General features: G+C 49.2%; 5 protein-coding genes across 5 annotated transcripts; 2 read left to right on the forward strand and 3 right to left on the reverse strand.

The window, feature by feature from the left end:
• Positions 1-9790: 9790 nt before the first annotated feature.
• GGS23DRAFT_603725 (thiolase) lies at positions 9791-13866 on the forward strand (the record flags this gene model as incomplete). The annotated part of the gene is made up of 8 exons (XM_051519508.1): positions 9791-9946; positions 10016-10960; positions 11023-11151; positions 11382-11385; positions 11632-11634; positions 12124-12460; positions 12522-12831; positions 12895-13866. 8 exons carry the CDS (start codon positions 9791-9793, stop codon positions 13864-13866), a joined length of 2856 nt encoding a protein of 951 aa, XP_051373764.1.
• A 513-nt stretch (positions 13867-14379) lies between these two features.
• On the reverse strand, positions 14380-16405 carry GGS23DRAFT_557508 (RmlC-like cupin domain-containing protein). Its single transcript, XM_051515709.1, has one exon. It carries the CDS (start codon positions 15744-15746, stop codon positions 14883-14885), a length of 864 nt encoding a protein of 287 aa, XP_051373765.1. The 5' UTR covers positions 15747-16405; the 3' UTR covers positions 14380-14882.
• On the reverse strand, positions 15510-16405 carry GGS23DRAFT_557509 (uncharacterized protein). The gene has a single exon (XM_051515710.1). The coding sequence runs from the start codon at positions 16016-16018 to the stop codon at positions 15749-15751; it is 270 nt and encodes an 89-aa protein (XP_051373766.1). The 5' UTR covers positions 16019-16405; the 3' UTR covers positions 15510-15748.
• A 3978-nt stretch (positions 16406-20383) lies between these two features.
• On the forward strand, positions 20384-22761 carry GGS23DRAFT_406968 (beta-glucosidase-domain-containing protein). Its single transcript, XM_051513630.1, has 3 exons — positions 20384-20914; positions 20986-21218; positions 21276-22761. The coding sequence occupies exons 1-3, from the start codon at positions 20513-20515 to the stop codon at positions 22096-22098; spliced, it is 1458 nt and encodes a 485-aa protein (XP_051373767.1). The 5' UTR covers positions 20384-20512; the 3' UTR covers positions 22099-22761.
• A 526-nt stretch (positions 22762-23287) lies between these two features.
• GGS23DRAFT_406970 (ATP-NAD kinase-like domain-containing protein) lies at positions 23288-24976 on the reverse strand. Its single transcript, XM_051513631.1, has one exon. It carries the CDS (start codon positions 24837-24839, stop codon positions 23388-23390), a length of 1452 nt encoding a protein of 483 aa, XP_051373768.1. The 5' UTR covers positions 24840-24976; the 3' UTR covers positions 23288-23387.
• Positions 24977-25435: the final 459 nt, after the last annotated feature.

A 25435-nucleotide genomic window follows, 5' to 3' on the forward strand; every position in this document is an offset into this window, starting at 1 on the left:
TTACGTTCGATTATCTAAATAACGTTAATCTCCGATATAGCTCTTAGTATCTCTTCCTACTTTAGTACTACTTCCTCGCTCTTAAAGTATCGTAAGTCGAAGGATATAAGCTTTAGCTTTCCGGCTAAATAATAATATACTATCCTACGTACTTACTCTAGAGATTCCTTACTTTAATATACGTAAAATAAGATATAATAAGCGATCGGTTCTCCTTTACGCTTAACTTAGGTAATAATCGATCCTAGGATTAATATTAACTCCGGCTTATTTAGGTTTTCGTTCTCGAAGTAATATAATCGTTCGTTACTCCTATAACAGAACCGATTCTAGGTTATATCCATTAGTAACGAATAACGGCTATAGTTATAAAACCGATCGAAAATACCGTAAAACTAGCATTCGAATTCCCTATAATTACTCGTTTAGGTTAATAAAATCTTATTACGTATGCCTCGGTAGCTTAGTATAATACTACGTCTAAAGCCTACTAAGGTCCTTTCGTTAGTTTATAGGTTATAAAGACTTAGGTTCCGAACCGCGTTTACTAAGAACGGGTTTTTTTATTAATATTATTAATCGGCGCCGTACGTATCCCTAAGGCCATAAGAGCTATTATCCTAACGATAGTTCTACGAAGTTATCTTTATCTCTAAAGCGTTAAATCGGTCGTAGAAGGCTTATATACTAGCTTCCTAACTAATATTTAGGTAGCCGTAAAAGGGTCTAGGTTACGAGGAAGGCGGTAATAAAGGTAGCTAAAGGCTAGGAATCGTTAATCGTTAAACTATTTATATTATAGGCTTTTCGGGCTCCTCGAAAGTTACCGTTTTCTACTATCGTCATTCCTCGGCTTAGGTCCTATCGGTAATTTATACTATTATACGACGTTCCGCTTACTTATAAAGCTAAGTATAAAGAATCCGATAATCGATATCTCCGATCTTATTATAATTATAGTCTCCCGTTTTATAGAACTTTATAATTAGGAATATCCGAAGTTTATCGGTTAGGTATCCTACTTTCTAAAGAAGCTTTCCGTTATCGTTTATAAGCTTGGAAAAACGTTTATGGTTTATAAGATACGTAAAGATCGCCTTAGGATCGTTAATTACGTTACCTCGTTCTAGCTATACGAGTTTACGCTTAACGTTAGCTTAACCTAGTTTATCGGTAATCCTAAAGTAATACTTTAAGGCTATAACGATAACTCTTTAAATCGTTTAATCCTTCGTAACGTCGTTAATACGCTCCCTAATAATCTCGGTCGTAATTTATTCGCCGATCTCCTTAATCTTATCGTCGTCGCTTATACGGTAACGGTTAAATAATCGATTTACCTTCTTTAGTTACTAAGTTATATTATATTCGTTAAACTTAAGCCTAGGATAATCGGTAGGGTTAGGGAATCTAATAACTAGTATTACGATAATCGGGGTAGCTACCGATATATTCTAGCTACTAAAGGCCCCGTTATTATTATTTTAAAATAATATCATAAGGATTAACGGGATAAGTATAGAACCGCGGTTAAGGGGTAGCTAAGTAGGAGTTTTATCGTCGTCCTCTTCCTCTTCGGGCGGATATAAGGACGGAAAGCTAATATCGACTTTTAAGGTCTTTATTAGTAGTTTAGTCTTTATTACTTCGGGTCCTAATAACGATCTACTCCGTTTCCTAACTATAAACTCCGTTTAATTTAACGATACGAAGTATAAAGTAAAAAGGGGGGTAGTAGGGGTCTTATTATCTAACATAGGAGTAAAGGTATAATAACTATTATCTATGTCCTAATACTTTTCCTTTAATATAGGTATATTATTATCTATTATATTATCCCGATCGATAGGATTTAGGTATTATACGAGCTTCTTTAATCGGCTAACGCCTAATTAAAATACGATACGTATTCCTTAGATTAATAATTTAATTATTATAAATAAGTCGACGATAATTCCTCTTATTAAGGTTTAAAACTCTTAACGTATAACCTTCGTTAAAGTAATACGTATAGGGGATAAATCCCGAGTAAAGAATCGCGTTAAATACGATACCGGTTATAGCTATAGGCCGGTTTCGATCTAACGGGGGCTATTTAATAATATTAGCGGCATTACCGCTAGGCGCCGTTTTACGCCTATATTAATACTTCTCGCTATACTAATTATTAATTAGTAATATAAAGCTAGCCTATATATAGGTATACCTATTAGCTCGACTTTAATTCCGTTTCCTTAATCCTTTATATCTACGTAGTCTTATTAATATTAATTCCTAATTCTCTTTAAAACTATCGGTTACTAATAGCTATTAATTTATTAATTCCTATTTATATTATTAATATAAATATCTATATTATATCGTATACTATATCGTCGAATCGCTACGCCTAGGTATCCTAAAATACCTTTAGTATAATAAGTTATTAATATTCATATATTTAGTTTATATCGATTAATAGGTTTAAAGGAAAAAAAAAGCTATCGTAAGGTCGGTTAAGGTATAATTACTATTAGCCTTTATCCGCCCTTAGTATTAATAAGGGAGTAGCGGGTCGTATAAGTTATCGCAATTTATATTAAGGCGCTCGTACGTCCTCTATATAGTAGGTAAATAATTATAAGGGGGCTGCCTTAATCGCTATAAGCTCTATTTACTCGCACGAAATATACTATACTATTAACGGTTCGGGAAAGCGGTTAGTATCGAAGACTAAGTACTACCCCTAGTAGCGGTAGTATCGTTATAAAAGTTCCCGGGCTTATACGTATCTTCCTATAGTAGATAAATAACCATAAGGCGGGATATTTTATTTAACGTAAAACGCGGGCTATTTCGCGGGTTAAATAGCGGCGCCGACGGCGATCGGTATCCTTTAAATCCTAATAACGTAATAGAAACTCCGTAAACTAAAGGTTAAGGGGTCGAAAAAGTTATAAGGTAGTCGCTACTAAGGAGGAATAAAGCGTACGCGATATTAAAAACCCGGATAGGTTTACTCGAAAGTATATTCTATCGAAGACTATAGTACGTACGATAATCTAAGACGGATAAAACTAGTATCGCTATATTAATCGAAAGGCAAGGAATCTAATATAGTTATCGTATCTTAGCTATACCCCTTAGTCGTAGAGATATAGTAGTCGCTAACCCGAAGGTATAAGAAGTAAGGGAAGAAAAGAAGCAAAACGTAAAAGTCACTTATTCGGTTATAGCGGTACGACGAAGTAACTTAAGCGCTTATAATTAAAATAAATATACTAATCGGAAAACGACGAATCTAATGGTAAAAATAAATCTTTAATTAAGGTAAAAATAATAAAGATAGCAATCTAACTAAGTAATAAACTAAATAATAAACATCCCATATCCCGTACTTACGGGAGCTATGGTTACTCTATATAGGCATAAGGCCTATCGTAGCGTATTACGTAATACATCAAGAGGGCATGTCTTACCGCACCACTATAATACGCGTACGATTAATCGAGAAACGCTAGGAAGATATATTAACCGTAACTAAGGTTCTAGCGATTAAATATAAAGAAGCTACCCGGTATTAGGACGAAAAGAACGCTTACCGGATACGAAAAAAGCCCTTAAAAGCCGACGACCTCGTATTATTATACGATACGTTACGATATATAAATAAGTCGATAGCCGTAAAACTAAAGTACTATTAAAAGAAACCGTACCTAATCGCCGAAGATTTAAACTATAATCGTTATAAGCTTAAAGAACCGGATAAAGTTACGTTATTATACTTAGTTTTAGGCTATAAACTACGGAAATTTATTTAAGATATTAACGGGTTTTAAGAACTAAAGAACCCGGAGGAGGACGAATAAATTATACGCTTATTACTAATTAAATATAAGGACTAGGAATCGACGATTACTAACGATTCCTAAGCTAAAGGAGGCCTAGAGCTTATGTCCTCGGTAATCGACGACGAAGAAGAAAAATGGTTAGCCCCGAACGATAAGGTACGAATTATAGTAAAAATATTAAATAAAAAGCTTAAAGGATACGAAGTTATATCTAACGATAAACCCGGACTAAGAAGATCGACCCGATTTAATAAATAACCCTCTTACTATAGTATAATAAGGCTATAATATCTTAAAATAACCTACCTATACCGATCGAAGAGTAATAAAGCTTAGGAGTTTAATATATAATCGCTTTCTTAAGTAAGGAAGGAAAGAAGTTATTCCTATATGGTTATTAAACCGATAGCCTATATATAAAATTAGTACCTTAAATTATAATACTAATAAATACGCCCTTTCTTATTTCTTACTTTAAAAGAAAGTATATTTTTATAGATTATTAACGCCGATTAACGCGTTCTTATATTTAAATAAATTATCCTTTGCGTTTATCGTTAGGAATCCGGGATATTAATATCTTAGTATTACGTAATTATTATATTTTAATATAGGTATATTTTAGTATTTAAAGGAAAAGTAAGGAAAGTAATTTATATTAATAAAAGCGAAAGAAAAAGGAAAGAAAAGGAATACGCGTTTAAAAATAAGCCAGAAGTAACGTATATCCGCCGATTAATACCTCTCTTTTCCTTTCTACCTTTTTATTCTATCCTTTATTTATTAGTTATTAAGAAAACTAAAAACTTACTTACTTTCCGACCTCCGGAAAGTAGCGATCTTTAAGTTTATTATAAATAATAACTCCTCTTTCGTTACTTATATTATAAGCGGGTATAAGGCTTAGTTTAGATCCTTTATTAAAAGGGGATTACGATTTATCCTTACCCGTAGGTAGGTAAACCGCTCGTCCCGGAATTTATAACGTATCCCGTTAATAAAGAAGAGATAAACGCCGTAGGAATACCTAAAGATACGATTAAAGGCTAGGGATCGGTAGGAAAAGAAGGGCTATATACCTACGTATTTAGCGGTATTAGAGGAGGCGAACCGGCGCTCGTAATACTAATAAGGTACCTCGTTAGGTACCTTATATTATTAAACAAATAAATTAACGACGTAACGAAGGTCCGTCGTTAATCGACGGAAATACTTACTAACCGGGCCCTTATTATTAATCTTTATAAATAACGTCCGACGGCGAAAGGATTAAACGTAACGAACGAAGGATATAATATAGTTCTAAAGGTAGGTAACCTCTTAAAAGTCCTTACTTATAATCTCCTATACGATATACCGGCCGATTACCGGTTTATTTAGAAAATAAAACCGAACGTTACGAATTATCTTATTATTAATTAATATAGCTTTCGATTAATAAATCCTATTAATATTAAGAGCTATATATCTAGCGCTATTAGTTTATTACCCGAATTCCTTCGATACTTTAAAGCTACCGGCCGATAATTACTTTCGGGCTTTAGTCTAAGGGACGGAAATACGAGGCGTACGGTACCTACTAAGGCTTAGGGATTAGCCGATTAACGTCCCGGAATTCCTCGGTAAAAGGTAAGCGGCGAAAGGATTCGTCGGGCTATTTATTTATTAGGTTTACCGGCGGCGGTATCGATTTAATCCGTTAATACGTTACGGCTTTCTTTTTATTCTTCTTAGCCTTTTTAAACGCCCCAGTAATCTCTTCGTCGGTAATTCCCGTAGCCTTTAGTTACTCGAATAGCTTAAGGGCGGTCGCCCGGTTTAGTTTAAGGAATTACTTCTAAATAATAAGATTTATTATATATATATATAAAAAAAAGAAAGATAGAAACGACGAAATTATAAATCTAGAATTAAAAAAAATCGAAAAACGAATTAAAACGAAGATAAAGGACCTAAGAAATAAAAGAAAGGAAGTAAATCGGAACCGTAAAATAACGAGAAATAAGAAGAAAGGTCGGACGAAAACGAGAAAGTCGAATACGTTACTTAGGTCGTAAGTACCGTACTTAGGAGAGTTTCGATAATACCTATCTTAGCCTACGTTTAATTACGAATTTATAAACGTACGTACTTATTACTTTATTAAAAGTATATAATAGAAAGTTATAAGCTAACGCGTTTCTTATTATAACTTTATACGTACGTAAGAAAACGCGCTTTCCTAAAGCGTTAGCCGTAAAGGTATTGAACAGGAGCAGCGTAGGCACGCTAACGGAGGCACGAAAAGGGCTACCCAACTACCAACAACTGGCCTAGTGCCGATCAACTAAGATCATAGCTATAAACAGCTATAATCGGTTAATCGGCCAGCTAAAAACGGCAGCTAGGAAAGGAAGACTAGAAAGGCAAAGACGAGGATAGCTAGAAAGGCATGGTAAGAAACGAATAAATGGCTATAGGCTATAATATCTACAGGTCTAAGTCTAACTAATGAAAATATAAGTACGCGACCCATATAAATATACATCGAAAAGGCTACGTGGCCTAGATCCACCGCACCACTACAGTATATCTAATTATATCGTTAATACGTCTCCCTTCCTTTCTCTCTTTTTCCTTTTTAGGTATCTTATTCCGAAAATCTCCTTCTTATAATTATTATATTCCTATTAATCTCTAGCCTACCTTTCTTATTATTGATTTAAATTCTTATTTTTACCTTTAATTTATTATCTTTTTTCTTCCTTCCTTTAATTCTTTTATTTATTTTTACGATATTTTCCTCCCGCTCCGCCGGAATTTCTCTCTCCTTTTCCCTTTCTTCCGTTTATAAAGACGTACGTCGCGCCGATTTAGCCGACTTAATTAAACTCCTACGGGAGATTTACGGTAGTAAAAATAACTAGAATAATATAAAGGAATATTAACTTAATACTTTAAATAATTACGATTCGAGGAAAGGTCCGATCGAGTTAGGATCCGATATAGCCTAGGCCTTCCGGTTATTTATTAATCGACCCCGAACTATAGACTAGTAATTATAGGAATAAACGAGGGTAGCCTTAGCTAACTTTTTCGTATGCCTCGTCCGTTACGACTACCTTATTAACGAAGATATCCGCGCCTTTTATACTATAACTAGCTACGACCTTAAAGGTAGAAAGGCGGCCTTCGAAGTAAACCCGTATTAAACGATAGGCTATCGATCGGTAGGATCGTTTAACTTCTTAACCCGTTAGTACTTTCTCGATAATCTTATTTTTATTTTAGTCTTTACGATTTATACGGATTTAATAAACCTCGAACGAATTATTACCGATTCTTTAAAGTTCTCTTAAGTTTATTTCGCCGTAGTATTATACCTCCTTAAGCCTTAAAAATTATTTAGCTTTAATATAGTTAGGAACGACGCTTTCGATCGGGCGACGTACGCGTTCGGTTAATTACGGTAAGTATAGGAAGACGGTAATCTCGAGCTTAATATAATCCCTTAATTTACTTATTACGTCGCGTTAATAAATTAATAAGATAGCTTTAATTACGGTTTTTAGAGCGGCATTTTACCGTATCTTATCTTTAAACGATCGATCGAAGTCGCGCGCTAAGCCTAAAAGAATAAGGGCCTTAACCTCTTTAATATTATAAGAAAATACGCCGAGGTAGTAGAATAATTTTATAGCGTTTAAGTTTTAAAGGGAGGGATAGGTATCGTTAAGCGTTTTCGGTAAGCCGTAAATTACTAGAAGCGAATTAACCTTATTAACGTTATAATATCCGCTTAAAGTACGCCGATCGGCGAGCCCCTTAGCCGTAAATCCTCCGTTCGGTTTATCGTATGAGCCGAAGTCTATCGTTTTTTTATAACCTTAATACTTAATTCCTTTTACTTTTTCGTATTAGCGGACGTAAACCTCCGCTATAATAACCTCGTTAAGGTTATAGCGCGTTTCTTTCCTTCTTCCGGACTAGAAAGGATTAAGGCTTTTTAATCGGGGGAAACCTTTATATCGTATAAGTAGAGGAGAAATACCTATTTAACCCTCGGGACGCGTCCGCTTCCTTACTATTCCTTTAATTAGGAGGGCTAGAACGAAACTAAGAAGAAGGTAGCCGAAATAAAGAAGGAAAACGCCGATCGGGTTAAATCGGCGAGGATAAACCGGGCTAAGTTAGCCGTAAAGTAATAAAAGGGCTTCCTTATAATATTAAACGAAAAGTTAAAGGCACGACGATAGTAATTAAATAATAGTCGATAGAATAGAGTTTCGCGGTAGTTTTTTAAAGGGAAATATTAATTAAAATATACCGTACTATCCCTTTTAATTTAATTATCTCTTACGGTATAATTAAACTAAGGAGGCTATAGTAATACGATAAGATATACCCTTTTAATATATTACGTAATACGTTACGATAGGCCTTATACCTATATAAAGTAATCATAGCTTCCGTAAATATGAAATATACTATGCTTATTATCTAATTTATTACTTAGTTAAATTACTATCTTTATTATTTTTACCTTAATTAAAGATTCGTTTTTATTATTAGATTTATCGTTTTCCGATTAATATATTTATTTTAGTTATAGGCGCTTAAGTTATTTCGTCGTACCGCTATAACCGAATAAGTAACTTTTACGTTTTATCCCTTTTCTTCCCTTACCTCTTATACCTTCGGGCTAGTAACTACTATATCTCTACGACTAAAGGATATAGCTAAGATACGATAACTATATTAGATTCCTTACCTTTCGATTAATATAGCGATATTAGTTTTATTTATCTTAGACTATCGTACGTATTATAATCTTCGATAGAGTATACTTTCAAGTGAATATATCTAGGTCTCTAGGTATCGCGTACGCTCTGCTCCTCCTCAGTAGGTAGGTCTAGGTAGGTAGGTCTAGGTATGTAGGTCTAGGTAGGTAGGTAGGTAGGTAGGTACCTATAGAATATATAGACATTATATCCGTCTGGATATTAGTTCCTACGTAGTTATAAAAACTATTCTGAAATTATAAGAAGGGAAGGTAATAAGGTCGGTACCGCGACCCTTGCTGTAATTCTTTTAGCTCTTTCGAAAGAATAGGTAACCCTTACTAGATTTAGTTACCGTGTCCGTACCCCGACTCTATTGCTGACATACTGTCCATAGACCCCCCCCTCCCGGTATGGTAGGTACCTAAGGTAGGTATATATATAAGGCACGTAGGCTTACCCGGTAGCGGGTGTTTTGATAACAGCGTGTGCGGGAGGTACCTTAGAGAGATGACTAATGTCGGCGTACTGTCCGACTTCGCAGGCTTTACAGGCGGCCCGCCGCCACGCGGGCAAAGGGTCCATCTACTAGGTACCTTGTATCCGAGTACTTACCTGCCCACATCCACTAAACATCCATAAAACCCGACTACAGCACGTGAAAAGTCGGATTGACACCGGGTACAAGGTACCTAAGCTAGGTACAGACAGTCCAGTCCTTCCCCAGGTTGGCGTTTCGCCTCGGCAGGTTCGATTCCCACGGTTTACTGGAGGAGGGGCAGCGTCGCTTCCCCTCTAGTGGACCCTTACCTGTACACGTACATGCAAGGTAAAGGTTACCTGAGGTACCTACATACAATGTGCCTCCCTATGTACCTGCCTGCAGACCAGCCTACCCGCCCATATCTGCTAAGAAGGTCCCTCCTGGCCGGTAAACTGGCTATGCAAGAGGTCGTTCTTCCGTTGCAAGCCGAGGTGCAGCGAACCGCCAATCCAAAGGCGATGCAGGACTTAAGCCGTCTAAATCTCCCCGTCGTTACAGCCGTGGCATGTTAACTCCTCGTTCTTCGACCTCTCAAAGTTGGACGGCTACCGACCGATCCCCTCCCCCCCCTCCCAAGAACGCCATTGAGCTGGTTTCCGAGCGTGCTAGCCAGGTGCTCCCTTTTTTCCCCCTCTCGCTGAAGGCTACGTGACAAAATGGCACACCGAATTGGTGTCTTCGGATCCGCCGCTAGAAGCCGGGCACCTCTCCGCGCTTTCGCGGCATCACGGCGCTTCTCGACGCAGACTGCGCGGTGGCAAGAGGTTCGGGATGCATATATTTTGAGCGCATCGCGAACCCCTACGGGGAAGGTGGGGTTTCCTGCTCCGATCCGGTGCCAATATTACGATGCATAAACTAATAGACACGCCGCCGTCTAGTTCAATGGCGCTTTTCTTACGGTGCCTGCGCCGCAACTTGCTGCCGTGGCTATTAAATCGGCACTTGAAAAGTCCAAGGTCCCGGTCGAGAAGATCACGGATGTCTACATAGGCAACGTCTTGCAGGCCTCTGTGGGTCAAGCTCCGGCTAGGCAAGCCGTCATCTTCGCCAATCTTCCCAAGTCCGTGGAAGCAGTGACCGTCAACAAGGTTTGCGCCTCGGGATTGAAGGCGGTGGTTTTGGCGGCCCAGAACATCCAGCTTGGCCTGAGTGAGGCTCAGATAGCCGGCGGGATGGAGAACATGTCGCAGGTTCCGTACTACGTCCCTCGTGCGAGCAGCCTACCGCCGTTTGGGCACGTCAAGCTGGAGGACGGCCTCATCAAGGACGGATTGACGGACGTGTACGGCCAGTTCCACATGGGAATCTGCGCCGAAACCACTGCCAAGAATCACGGTATCTCCCGGGAAGCCCAAGACCAATACGCTATCCAATCCTACGAGCGAGCGCAAGCAGCCTGGAAGAGCAACGCTTTTAAGGACGAAATCGCTCCGGTTACTGTCAAAGGCAGGAAGGGGGAGGTGGTGGTCGACACCGACGAGGGCTACCTGGATGTCAAGCCTGAAAAAATTCCGACGCTAAAGCCGGCTTTCCTCCGCGACGGCACGGGCACAGTCACCGCGGCAAATTCGTCCACGCTCAACGACGGTGCCAGTGCACTCGTGCTCGGAAGCAAGGACATTGCTCGGCAGTTCGGAAGGGGGTCGCGGGTGCTGGCAAGGATATGCAGTTCCGCCGACGCAGCAATCGACCCGGTGGACTTCCCTGTTGCCCCAGCCAAGGCAGTGCCTATAGCTTTGGAGCGTGCAGGCATTACCAAGGACCAAGTGGCGGTTTGGGAGTTCAACGAGGCCTTCGCTGCGGTCATCAAGGCCAACGAGAAGGTAAGATCCGAATAAGCGATTCCCGGGCCACCTCGGTGGGTGCTAACGAGAAGACACGATAGATCCTCGGTCTCGAGAATGCGAGAGTCAACCCGCTGGGCGGTGCGATATCTCTAGGCCACGCGCTAGGAAGCTCTGGATCCCGAATCCTCACCACGTTATTACACCAGCTCAAGCCGGGAGAGTACGGCGTGGCTGCCATCTGCAACGGGGGAGGGGCAGCTACGGCGGTGGTTGTCCAGCGGATCGAATCTGTATAAATATGAGACGGATTAATTATTTCGGGAGGGATAAAGGTATACACGTATACCCATCAACTCACGTGTGCAAAGTGTAGAGCATGCGAGTGCTCGCTCACCTAGGGATGCCGTCGCATCTGTGCAAATACCCAGTTCACCTATGCATCTACCGACGCGTCCAGCCAGGTATTTGAAGAATCAGTAGGTACATACCACGCAGTATGCACAACTCGCATACAGTGATGTATACTAGGAGTACCAACCTTGGGCAGGTCCCCCGTTACTTCCTCCTACCTGCTTCAGGGAGGAGGCAACTACAACTAGAACTCGAATTTGTGTGTAGCATATGATGATGTCACTGTATCGCTTCTGCGGGAGGACGTATATAGGTATATATACATGCATATAGGAGGTATATATATGTGCATATAGGAGGTAGGTATTGGATTCATGTCTTAGGTACTTACACGTAGGCACCTGCCCGCCTATCGAGGGTACCTCCCACCACATTACACTTAGGTATCTGCCCGGGTACAAAAGGTATGCGGCAAGGATAAAGATAACCCCCTGCTACATGTGTCTAAGATAGGTACTTAGGTAGGTACTGTGTACAGGTGTTCCCGCCCGCTTAAATTAGGTAGGTACCTGCAGTACGTGCCTGACTGTATTTCCAGACAACGCGTCGCCCATGGTGAAGGTGAATCCAACATTTTCATACAACATCCACCTGCCTCCTCGACCTGCTGTATACCTTATATCACCACCAACCAGCTGAGACTGAACCCCCTCGTCCTAGCATTCCTTGTCGCCATCAATCGGAACGACATCGAGATCTGTCAGTTTTCAGTCGTCTCCCTCGTACCAGCTACACGATGCCATAACCTGAGCAAGAACGGCATCCTTCGATCCCGAGGCCTTGAGCAGATCCCACAATGGCCTTAATAATCAAATTCCTCACCAGTATCCGCGGATTTCTCAAGGCTCTCGACGGCCAGTCCCTGTGCGATTGGCTCAAGGTCGAGCCTCCGGTGCCCCAAGAGTACCACAAGCTCGCTATTGAGCTCAGAGATGGCTATCAGAATGCGAGTGCGATCGAGAGGCTCGTCGAGTCATGTCTGCCGGAGGAGGAGGAGCTCCCGGAAGGCCAGGGGACAGCCTGGCCAGGTTTCAACGCCTTCATGAAGGACTACCTCGAGTACTGGAGGGTCGTGGATTTCGAAGATTTCCTCGGCGCACATCAACTGCTTACTGCGCTGACCAAGTATGCCGCGGCGGTCGACTCTCTACTCCTCCGCCCCGCTCTCGACTAACACGGAGACCAGTTCCTGCACGACGGCGCTTAATAACCCAACCTATGGAACGGTCATGCTGCAGACGAGCATATCGCTCTGTTCTTCCCTCTCAAAGCTGTCGATGACGCTGAACAGGCGGCCCGACCTTACCAAGAACCTAGCTACTCTGCATACCGGGGAAGAGGACCAAAAGTCCATCGTCGAGGTGACGGCCGAAGTCATACAGAAGTTCTTCACCACCTGCCTCACCGACCGGTCGAGCTCGGCCCTCTCCAAACCTACGGGCAAAAAAGTCGGCGTTTACGTCTTCGCCAATGTGACGCTGAAGCTGTTATTTACGGTACGACAGAGAATGACGATGCGACCTCGCGTATACGGCGTGCTAACATTCGAGAACCCACAGTGCCGCAGATCTCATCTGGCAAAGCAGCTCTTCACGAATATGACCGCGAAGTCACCGCCGCTCTCATACTACCCGGCTTCTCAGCGAGTAACGTATTTGTACTACCTCGGCCGCTTCCACTTCATCAACAATCACTTCTCGCGAGCGGCGCAATGCCTGCAAGAGGCCTACTTGCAGACGCCGCCAAATCTCCAGAAGCATCGCCAGCTCATCCTCACGTATCTGATACCGGCAAACCTGCTCTTGGGCCGCCTACCCTCGCAAGCCCTCCTCCGACGCCCAGAGGCCCAGCCCCTGGCCCCCATATTCGAGCAGCTCGCGCAGTCGATCCGTACCGGCAACTACCTCATCTTCCACCACGCCATCGAATCAAACGAGGCGTGGCTATTTCGTAAAGGCCTGCTTCTGACCTTGACATATCGCTTACGACCGCTGCTCTGGCGCTCTCTTTCGCGTCGCACCTTCCTACTGACTTACATAGCGCCCACAGAAGCCGATTCGCGCAAAGCTGCCACGCTAGAGCTGGCACTCCTCCTGACCACGGCCACATATATCCAAAAGCGACTCGAGGGGTACCTCCCTGCGAAGCCGCCGGCGCCTAGGGGTCGCCCGCCGCACATCAACAGCATCTTCCTCAAGGCCGTATCCAACAACGCCGGCATCGGCCCGGGCCAGGGAGATTCGACGCTCGTACCACCGCCCGGCGGTCCTAGGCGTCTGCAACCGAATGAGGGTCTCATATGGGGCAACATGCCGGTGACGCTCGATCACATCGAATCCATGGTTGCATCGCTCGTCGCGCAGGGCCTACTCCACGGGTACATAGCACACTCCCAGGGCCGCTTCGCGATAATGGGCACGAAGCAAAAGGGCAGCGCCGTGGCCGCCGGATGGCCACCCGTGAGCGAGGTGCTGACGGCTATCACGCCCGACGGTGGCGACCAGGAGGTCCCCGGATGGGTGAAGGGCTAGCGGAGGATAGATCGCTAGAGATAGAGGAGAGTACAGACGGATATATAAACGCGTCGCTCTCGAGAATTAGCGACGGCTTGCACGAGGAGGGAGGGGACGAGGGGGCGAAGCTTAGCATGCATAAGACGCACTGGTTGGATGAATATAGGTACGAGTTACGAGACGAGACGTACGATATCAACGTATTGTATAACGAATCCACGAATAGAAATGATACCCCAAGCCCTCTGCACACATCCTCCTCACAAGTTTCCCTCTTGGATTGATAATGCACACTTGCCGACATTATTGGAGCCATTCACCGACACTGACAGGGTCAACGACTAGAGCTGATTCTACTCTTTCCCTTCTTACCCCAGGGTTATCTAGGGGAGTAGGTATCCGAGGCAATGACCGTCGTATCGTTACCTGCGCTGTACAGAAGAGATGAGCCTACGTAAAGACTACTACTTACCTACTTGCTACTAGGTAGTATCCGTCGCCGGCACGTATATTACCAGGAAAGGGGGCGGTGGACAAGTGTGTCAAGAAGAAGAAAAGAGGCAATGCATACGTCTGCGAGTTGTTTAATCAAACGAGTGAACGAATGGTATATTGTAGGGTAGCCGAGTAACCGGCCGCCCTGACTGACTAGGTTTAAGGATTAAGAAGGGTACAGTAAAATGTTGCGCGGCGGTTGTTGTTGACAACTGCTGCGTATCGTGAAGTTCGTAGCGAGAGAGGGAGAGAGAGAGAGAGAGAGAGTGTGTGTGTGTGTGTGTGTGCGTGTGCGTATGTGAGAGAACCCGAAAAAAAAAAAAGTATATGAACCAAAACGCTTCGAAAACTCCGGACCGAAATGCTAAGCAATCATACCCGTAACCTCGTCTGCGTCGGGTTGCCCCGACCGTCATGCTGACCCAGTCTATGCCTCCATCTAATATTCTAGAGCGCCCGAGGACGATTAATACCTATGCCGGTTTGCGCTTCGCGGCGGGGGTGTTGTTGGTCGCAGGCCGGGCGGGCGGCGCTGACACCTAGCGCTTGGCGATGCCGCACTTCTGGAGGCACTGCTCGACGCCGAGGGCGACGCTGGGGCTGATGGCGCCGCGGAACCTTTCGATGTCGGCGCCGTCGATGTGGTTGCCGGCGGCGGCGCGGACGGTGTCGTCGCGCAGCGCGAGGTAGGCCTGGGCGATGGTGTTGGCGCCGGGGTCCTCGCTCGACAGCGGCGCCACGAACACCGCGTCCTCGCACGTCGGGTTGTACTGCGAGTGCAGCGCGCCCGGGTAGTACGGCGTGGCCTGGAGCTCGCGCACCGTGTTGAGCACGTTGCGCGGCCGCGCGGGTGCGTCCCCAGCCGCCGCGGCCACCACGCCGTTCTCCACCACCATCTCCGACACCACCTCGCCGCGCACCACGATCAGCAGCTCCGTCGCCCGGTTGTGCACGTGCGGCGTGTTGAAGCCGCACGGCCCCAGGAACCCGACGGCCGCGCTGATGCCGGTCCCGGTCAGCGCCGGGAACGCCTTGCGGTTCGCCAGCACGATCTCGCCGCCCTTGCCCGGGCCGAACTTGCGCGCCTGGTTGAAGTCGAAGACGAAGTCGGCGTCGTCGGCGAGCACGTTGTTGAGCGCGTCGGCGCGCGTGTCGGCGAGCAGGATCTGCTGCACCTTGCTGAGGCCCGAGGGGGGGGTGGCGGCGGCGGGGGTCTTGGCCGGGGCGGTAGTAGCGGTAGTGGCGGTAGCGGTGGTTGACGATACGGGGGCGGCGGTGGCGGCGGCCTTGGTGGCGGAGGCGGTCTCGGTGTGGGGGCCGACGCTGGACCAGGGCGCGGGGGCCGCCGAGGCGACGGAGCAGAATGCCAGGATAGCGGCGACGGTGCTGGCCTTGGCGAACATTTTCACGGGGTGGACTGGTGGGTGGACGAGATAATTGGCGGGATTGCGTAGAGGGAGATTGAGCGGTCCGAGAGAAGAGCTGTCGGGAGAGGAAGAACCAGAAGAACCAGAACAAGAGAGTCGGAAATGGAAATGGAAAGAGAAAAGAGAAAAGAGGAAAAAAGTAAAAGTAGGAAAGTTGTTGATGGTGATGGCGATGAAGGCGAGGGTGGTAGCAGAAGGGAGATAAAAAAGTAGGGACGTCGCCGGAAGGGCTCCGGCCCTTTATACATATCGTCTCCGTCAGGACGATATCGACAGCGACGGCGTAACGCGGTGCGGGCAGGCCAATCGCGAAGGGTTCTTCCCCCTCCCCCCGCCCGCTCGCCAGGTCAGCCGCTGGGCTGAAGAACGACGTTGCTGACGACGGCCAACTAGCTTACCCACATAATGGGGTTCGGGAAGCTGTTGGTTCCGGGGGGCTGGGGCTGAGCCAGCCTTGGCCGGGTTGCCGAGCTGCCGGGCTCGACGGGCGCGAGGGCAAATGGCTGACGGCGGGAGAGGGCGCGCGCGATTGGCTGCGGATCGCCGCGCGTGGTCGACCCAGCGTGGCTGGGACGGACACGTCGGGCTGGGGGACCAAAATATCGACGACGGGGATTGGGCCGGGGGCGCGCGCGGAAGGGCTGAGAGGGACAGGACAGGCTGCCGGATAAAGACGACCAGGCCAATCGCCGACGGGGAGACGGGACGGCTGGCGCAGGGCGACGTGGGGAGGATCATCTGGGCTGGGGCGCATCACGGCGTCGATTGGTGCTCTCGTAGGTGAGTTGGTTTTATTCACGGCTGGTGATCTATGCCTGCTTTAGGCGGTTACCTCTCTATAGGTGTGTAGAAGTAGATATCTACCTACCTAGGTACCTATAGTATTGCCTGTGCAGGGCTGGCGACGATAACAAGGGAGAAGAGGGCAGAGGCTAGAAATTCGTTTGATTTGAAATGACACCAGCAGCAACAACAACAACATGGCACCTTTACCGTGCAGCAAGATTTCCCGGAGACAGCGCCAGAAGGTCATAAACTCCCACCTCCCCCCCGCCACGTAGCCGATTCTAGGACTTGGTCACTTGTCCTGCTATCCCCTTACCTATCCGTAGGTATCTCTTGGTATGGATTTCGACGCTGTTGGGCTCCTCCGGCAGGTTGGCACTATGCAGTTGGTTGGTCGGCTGGTTGGTCGAGCAGTGTAGTTGGTCAGTTGGTCAGTGGATGATCACCAGGTCTTAGGTAGGTTAGGGACCTAGACTCGCTGGCGGACTGGTTGGAGAAGTGCGAGAGATCAATAGCTGCAAGTGCCTAAAGGAGGTAGGCACCTAACCTAACCGCAAGCATGGATAAAATACCCTGTGAGCCAGGACTTACTTGGACTGCCTACCTATCGTACAAGTGCACTAGTTAGTTGTAGTCGACGATGTTATGCCCGAGCGCAAAACACTCCGTGCGGTAGAATCACTTGTTGGGTGGTTTATTGCAATACTTGGCTGCGAAGCGAGCAGAGCAGCGCAGCGGTGCTCGCTTACCCGGGTTACATAGGTATATCGGTATATGCCTACCTAGCGTTTGTTAGGTAGTCAAGGTATTCGAGAGAGAGAGCAAAGAGAGAGAGACAGATAGGCTGACAGAGAGAGAAAGAGAGCGAAGAGGGAGATTGTGTGGGGAGAGAAGAGATCTTCGTACTGGCATGCTGACGACTTACACGCTCGCCTCGGCGTCCTATTGGCTTACATTGCGACCGTTGGGTCGGGAGCGCGAACATCCGGAGGACCGCGCAACGGGGCGGGGAGAAGAAGCAGAGGCCAACCACGGAGGATTAGGGATTCTACAAACAACACCGTCGGCTCAGCTGTGTGTAGCGTTGCGTGCCACGTTGGCGTGTAAGACGCGTGCGGGGATTCTGCCGAAGGAAGCGTCTGCGAGAACCCCGATAGGCACTTTCGGAACGGGACTCGGACACACGTAGGTATGCCTGCCTGGATCACAGTTCGTAGTAGCTAAATATAACTACCTAGGAAATCCCCGTGTGGAAATATACGCCTACACGGGGTAGGTAGTTAGGTTTACTGCCGTGGCGCGGAGAGGGAGAGCGGGGGAGCTTCACAGCAATTCCAAGACCGTCGGCGCCATTCTCAAGAGTAGAACCGCAGCTCTGGTGATAATAACCCCTCATCGGCCGACATGACAAGCCGCCTGAGAGAGGCTTGTGCGTGACAGGACGGGTACACGTCAAGGGTCGACCGGTTAAACGCCGCTCCCTGTCCGAGGCTGTCCTGCCAAGCTGAGAAGATGGCGCGTGCTGCTCGCGTCGAGCAGGGCAGTCCGCGACGACGGTTCTTCTTCTGCTGTCGCGCGGATGCGTGTCCCGCAACACCCCAGCGGCTATTCTGGACTTGCCGTCGCGATGGGGACACGGCTCGGTGCGTCTTGTCATCGTGTCGTTAGTTAGGAATCGCCAGGCACAAACACACTTCCAAGTTTTTCTATGATTAATTAGTTTCCTCCCCTCCCCCTTTCCCCAATCGGCAAGTGAGCTAGCCCATTCATTTCCTATCCCCCATCCCTCCAAAGTCACGGCAGATGTGACGATAGATGCAGCAAGTTGGCAGAAGGCATGCAGAGACGCATGTGCGGGTTGGTCATTGGACTCTGTTCGGACCCAATTTGCGGTGGCGGCACCCAAAGGGGATTGCAGCGTCGCAATTTAATATGATCTGGCTCTGGGGGATACCCTCCTCCCGCCTGGGCAGACGGCCGCGGTGCTGGATTCGGACGCCCGGGGGTAGCAGGGTTCGGTTCGGCTCGGCTCTGCTCTTTGGTGGAATACGCCCAACGGCAATTCCTCCCTGCCTGCGTACTCATACGTGGTACGTGGACGTGCATTTCAAGGAACACGTAGGTGGATAACAGACCCCTTCCCCTTACCCAGGTGGGCGCAAAGTCTGAGGAGGACGGGCCGGATGGCAGAGGGGAGTGTATATACCTACCTACATGGGTATATATATTTCGTGACCTGGCTGCCAGTGACGGGGAGATGATTGCGGTACGTTGGGCATAATATCCTTTATTAAACGAGCAAGTAAATAAGCCACTGACACGAACAGATAGTAGTAGCATGGGACGATGCCAGTCATCATCGTCGTCCTCGTCGTCGCGACCGCTGTAGGGAGGAGTGGATCGCGGAATTTATTGATGGTGGGTTTCATCGCGGGCTGGGCCAACTTCTGGTTCCTGCATATCCGACCGGGACCGGGACTCCTCCGACGTCTGTGGGTATGCACGTATGCGGGCCTGTGCTAGAGGCGGATATCTCCTCAGGTTAGGTCGTATGCCAATGCTGGATGTAGGCGTGTAGCCGTGCATACACACAGGTGCACATCCCTGGTATCAGGTGTGGTAGATGTAGGCAGGTAGGTATTGGGGATTAGACGTGCGTGAGCTTGTGAAGCTATTTCGCAAGTTACCTACCTATCTAGGCACTTGCGCCTATCGGGTGGTTAGGCCGGGAGGTGTGACCAAAAAGAGAGAATGGCCGCACTACTGGATTTTAATTTAAGAGAAATAAAGTGAAGAGGACCTAGAGTAGGGAGCAAAAGGGAGAAGCAGTGGGAATATTAGCATATGATATACCTTCTTATATAGCTTATAGGAGCTGAGGAGAGAAAGAGTGAAAATGTATCAGAAACAGAAAAGAAAGCCAAAAAGAGAGGAAAAAAGGAAAAAAAGGGGAAATTTGCAGTCGATCAATCCGGTAGTTGCGCTCTCGCGCTTGACCGATCCTAGCGGGAAAGAGGAACTGTTCCTGCTTTAGCTCATTTCGCCCAAGTCCGCTCATTGGCCCGCCTCTTGCCATTTCTCCAGAACGCTTCCAATAAGGTCTGGACCCGACAGCCAATGGCGACGGCGATCGATCGCGCTAACCTCAGAAGGGTACCTGGCGCTAGCACCGGTTACGTTAGCCGGGTAGGGGTCTGCCTTTCTAACCTGCACACATGTACACATATATGTACATGAATACCTGCACATACCTACACATACCTATCAGGTACCTGGCCTTAACACATTACACATGCCTGAATCCCTCATATGAGCCCGCTTGAAACAGGTACTGTGTTAGTCAATCTACATTCTACAATACATCATGCCGACGCTATTATGTACATAGCCATGCAATGCACCTACCTGGCATCATTGGACGGCCCCATGGCGCCGTGTCTCGCGTCCCACCGTCTCCTCGTCGTTGTCGTCCTCCTCCTGGCGAAACCCCGGGTCCCTCTCACTCTCTCTCGCACACCCCCCCTTCTCCTGGGCTCACTGCCTTTTCTCTACCTCCCACCCCCCGTCCCGTCAGCGCGCGCGCCGTCTATATCCCTCCTTTCTTTCTAATCGCTCCTCTCCTTCCCGACACTCGTTTTGTCTTGCTTGCTGCCAGTCGCTCGTTATCCTGGAGACTTCTCTCCGTGCCGCTCTTTTAACCGCAAGCAATATCTACACTCCTTTGGGCCAAACCAGAAAAAAAGAAAGAGCCTCTCCCACTGCCCTCTAGAGCCAAGCCCGTCTCTCCACCGCATCCCGAAATCGATCGTTGTCTGTAGTGTTGATCTTGCCCTTGATCACTCAATTTCCTCTACGCAAGGCGCGCGCACACCTCTCCCCCTTACCCCCCTAGTTAGCGCCCTCTCTGTTGGGTGCCAACACTCGTTTGCCACGAAATCCCATCTCTGAGACCGATCATGAAGATCACGACGATAGAGGCCGCCTTCGGGTCGGCGATCCTCCTCTTGTCCCTGGAATCATGCGCCGCCACGGTCCAGCACCGGCATCACCATATCCACCCCAAGAGGATTGGACACGGTCACGGCCACAACCATATCCACAGCGACGTCAAGCCCAGCCCCAATCCGAAATATAGCACTCGGGATGCCACGCTGGTGGCCCGCAACGGTAAGAAGGCGTGTAAATTCCCGACCGACAAGGGCCTGGTGTCCATCACCCCCGAAGCCAAGAATGCCGGCTGGGCTATGGCTCCCGATCAGGAGTGCGTGTCTGGCACCTGGTGTCCCATCGCCTGCCCCTCCGGCCAAGTCTCGACCCAATGGAAGCCTGGGACGGGTTACAGGTTTCCTGAGTCGACTGTAAGTGCTCTCGGAGGCCCACCTCCACCAGAAACCGATTCGATGTTCTAGCCCGGCTAACTCGACTACAGTACGGTGGCATATACTGCAACGACGATGGTGAAATCGAGGTTCCTTTCGAGGACAAGCCCTGGTGCGTTGACGGTACCGGCACGGTAGAAGCCGTCAATAAAGCCGGAAAGATCGTCTCTTTCTGTCAGACCTCCCTGCCGGGCTACGAGGACATGATCATTCCCACCGATGTCGTCAGCACCGCGACTCTTGCCGTTCCCGACATATCTTATTGGGACCGCACCGCAGCTCAGTAAGCGTTGGGTTATTCTCGGCTGGGTCCGCCGTCCTTTGCTAACCGTCGCATTAGCTTTTACGTCAACGCCCCTGGAGTGTCTGCGAGTGAAGGCTGCCACTGGGGCGACGAGTCGAAACCTGTCGGCAATTGGTCCCCGTATGTGGCCGGAGCGAACACTATCGGCGATGGCAGCACCTTTGTCAAGTTGGGAATAAACCCCGTATGGGAAGCGTCTGGGCTTTACGCCACCAAGCCGAGCTTTGGCCTCAAAATCGAGTGCCCCGAAGGCGGTTGCAATGGTCTTCCGTGCGAGTGTGACGGGTCTGGCGTCACGAGCAACAACAAGGATGCGGGCGCTGGCGGCTCAGAATTCTGCGTCGTTACGGTCCCGAAGGGATCCAAGGCCAACATCGTCGTTTTCAACCTCGACGGCTCCGGCGCAGACAGTCCGAAATCGCGATCCGAGCCCGAGTCCTCCACCAGCCAGCTCCCTCCCACGAGCAGCAGCACCCCCACGACGACCTCTGTGCCGCCGACGACCTCGACATCCTCGGCGGCCCCTTCGACGTCGACGTCGACGTCGACTTCGACTTCGTCTGCCGAGTCGACGACCAGCTCGTCGCAGAGCAGGTCTAGCTCCGTCGTATCGAGCTCCAGCTTCTCCGCCCCTACCAGTACCGCCACGTTCGGTGGTGTTTTCCAGGAGCCCCTGACGTCTTCCTCGAGCTCCTCTCCCGACGAACCCACCTCGACCGAGTCCCCCGCATCCTCCACGAGCGAGGCAGAGTCCGCTGCCACCGAGTCAAATAAGAACGAGGGCGCAGGCCAGCGGCGAGGCGGCGCGGCCGTCGCCGGCCTCATCGTCGCCTTCGTCGCCGCGAGTTACCTGCTCTAAGGCCGCTCGTTGTACCCGGTAAATCTTCCCCTTCGATTGCACATCTTCGAGTACGATTCTTGCGTAGCTGAAAGGCACGGCTGTGTCTCGCGCGCGCAATACTACCATGGATTCCGCTGCCGCAGCGTATGCGTGGTTGTTCTTATTACTATTACCCTCTTTTCGGCAACACGATTACGCACCACTACCTGAGGGGGGCGCCTCTCTCACTTCACGTCTTGCGCCGCAGAGCTGGTCTTTTTCCTTCACTTTTTGCACATATAACGAACGTACCCAAAATTCTATTCAGTAGTGTCTATTGTCTATTTTTCCCCCCAATCCCCACCCACCCCCTTTTGCTTCCTCTTATCCATATGAGCCCCGGGATTTCCGATTCTCTGTGGCTTGCTTCTTCGCTCTTTTCTCGGATGTATCCCTTTCGTCTGCCGGCCGGCCTCGAGCCCGTAGGCAGACGTCACATTGCTTCTTTTTTCCGCTTCTCACTATACCCCCCGTTAGCGTCGACAAGCGGCTTGGTGCTTTTTACTGATTTTTTTTTTCGTGTCGTTATTTTTGTGGCGGGGTTTTACCTTTTCTCTCTCTCTCTGTTCTGTCCTTTTCGGAAACAAGACAACAAGCAAAGAAAGGGAAAGGAGGGGAGAAGCGGTGGAAAAGGGGGAGGGTCGAGGGGAGGAGCTTGTCGACGAAGGGGCAGAAAAAAAGGGTGTGGTGGCCCGGTGATGCAACGATCAAGACGAGACGCGAATCGGATTTTGCTCTTTTTAGCTCATGAATAGTTATTCTCTCTTTTTTCTATCTTTCACCTGGTTGCTGGGATCCCCATGTTTCTCTCTTCCCTCTCCAGGTAGCTACAGCCGGCGGGCGGGAAGAGCAGGAGAGAATTCTTGGTTCTTTTCGCCTGGAGGAGCTGGCGGACACGGGCGTGGACTTCGCGAGGGGAGGGGGAGCGGGGAGGGCAAGAGAAGCGAGAGAGAGGGCTTGGAGTTGAAGATATATATATGCACGTATATATGCACATATACACACAATATATACCAACGATATATGAGGATGCCTTGCGTCCCCAGACTGAACATAGTCAGGGCCTAGAACTGAACCAACCACACTTTAGTACTCGTTATCAGTGTTTCTGCAGATGGGTAACCTGTATACGCATTCCTTATCGCCGTCCGAGTATCCACCCTAGATTCACACCGTAAAAGCCAACCTAGAACGACGGCAGACTCAAGGATTGACCAACAAGGCCAGGCCACATTTCATTCCCTATCTATGCACCTGTCGTGCCTGTTCTACCCCCCAACCGCCACCGACCGATGCACCAGGACGCGCAGGTGGGCCGCGTCCTCGGTGCGGACCGTCATGCGGCCGGCGGGGGGCAGCTCGACGATGGAGCCGTCGACGCAGACCTTGCGCCAGCGGGGGTCGCGCTCGCGGGTGGTGACGCGGAGCTCGCGCGCCTCGTCGTACGCGACGCGCCGCTCGGTGCCGTCGGCGGCGCGCCAGCGCATGCCGACGTGCGCGCCGCCGTCGTACGCGCGCCGCATCACCTCCATGATCTGGGCCCCGTCCGCCGCCCCGAAGCGCACCACCCGCAGCTTCCCGTCCAGCGGCGCGCTCGCCGGCGAGATGGTGAAGGTCGCCTCCAGGTTCGACACCATGGCCGCGAGCACGTACGCGTGCCGGTCCCCGCCGCCGCCGCCGCCGTCGCCGAGCGTCCGCGTCTCGGCACCGTCCCGCCCCGTGAGCTCGACCACCGCCTCGTACGCGTGGCTCTCCCCCAGCAGCTGCTGCGCCACCATGCCGAACCGCTTGGCCCCGTGCTTGCGGTACTCGGGCGTGTCGCTCTCCCAGACCAGCTGGCTGTGGAAGCCGTAGCTGGCGACGATGACGCCGCGCAGAGACGACACGGCGTCGCCGCGGCCCTCGGGCGCTGCGTCTGGGCTGGAGCTCTGCTCGTCGGGGCTCGTGTACGTGACGAGACGAGAGCCCGCGGAAAACTCGGCTATGAAGGACGGCAGCGGTGCGGCTTTGCCGGTAAACAGAGAGCGCAAGCCCTGGACCAGGCCAGAGGGCTTCGGGCCCGTCGTGCGAACGAACTTATGCACAGAGTGGAAAAGCGCATTTCCCGTACCCAAGGGTAGCACCGCAACCAGGGGCAAATGAGGTGGCGCGGCCGGACCCTCGGTCGCCGCCTTGCCGTTAAGTATCTCAATAATCCCGCCATCGCCACTGAGGAGCAGGATAGTCTGCTGCGGCGCCGTGGCTTCGCTATCATCCTTGTCGGCGCGGTGAATGTCGCGTGCGAAATCGCGCAGGCTGTGAGCATTCCGGGTGATAACTAGGTTATAAGTGCCTGGCTTCGTCGGGGTTCGGGATCGTTCCTCTAAATCGGTGGCGGGCTCTGAAGCAGAGACACCCCAGCTCTGCAGGACGGGTTGGAGAACAGAGTTGTAAAAGTCCAAGGCGAGCCCCGTGCCGGAGTGTGTCGACACGACAACGTGAACGTGGCGCAACGGACCGCTCTGCAAGTGCTCGGGAACCTCCTCGACCAAGAACTCGTCGAGCCAGGGCTGGGGGACCTCGGCCGTCTGAGCGCGTAATAACTGGGATTTCTGTCCGTCCACCTCGTCGCGCTCTCGTAGACTGAATACGTTGTAGGTTTTGGATCCGTTGCCTGGCTGTGGTTGTCGTGAGATGAAGATCACCTCTTCGGGTGGAACGGAGCTGAAGGGGATATCCATATCGTCGCTTACGAGGGGTGGCCGATATTAGCGCACCTCTCTCGTCCGGGCCGGGTTTCGAGACCAAAAGTCCGAGGATTGCCTGCGAGGAGGATAATTTGGACAGGCAGGTCGGTAAGAAACAGAGAACAGGAAGGATAAATAAGGGAGATAAGAAAATACTCGCTTGACACGGCCTGTCAGCTACGAAGGGACCTGTCGCCTAGGACTACCCAATTCACTGTTGTGAGACAAAGGCTGGCTGAGTAACGAGGAGCGGGTCGCGGGATTGCGTCACCTCTTAGCGCTGCCTCCGACACGTCGATAGCCTCGTGCAATTGCGCCGCGCAGCGCCCGTCTTGCACATCGACACCTACGATTCCGGAATAGGGAAATACGAGGCAGAACGTAGGGGGGGGGAGAGGTACCTAAGGCGTAATCGGAGTAGCGGGGTGGGCAGGGATATATATGCATGATGTAGGTATACGCATAGGTACCGTCGAGCTCGTCAGCGCCCTTCACCAGGGGGAGAGAAGGAAAAGAAACGCAATCTCATAGCACACTCGTGGCGAACACGAAAGGAGGGTATCGTTTGATCGTCCGGAGAGAAAATGTAG

This window comes from Durotheca rogersii (assembly GCF_024521655.1).
Source record: "Durotheca rogersii strain YMJ 92031201 chromosome Unknown GGS23scaffold_5, whole genome shotgun sequence".
Classification (NCBI taxonomy): domain Eukaryota; kingdom Fungi; phylum Ascomycota; class Sordariomycetes; order Xylariales; family Xylariaceae; genus Durotheca; species Durotheca rogersii.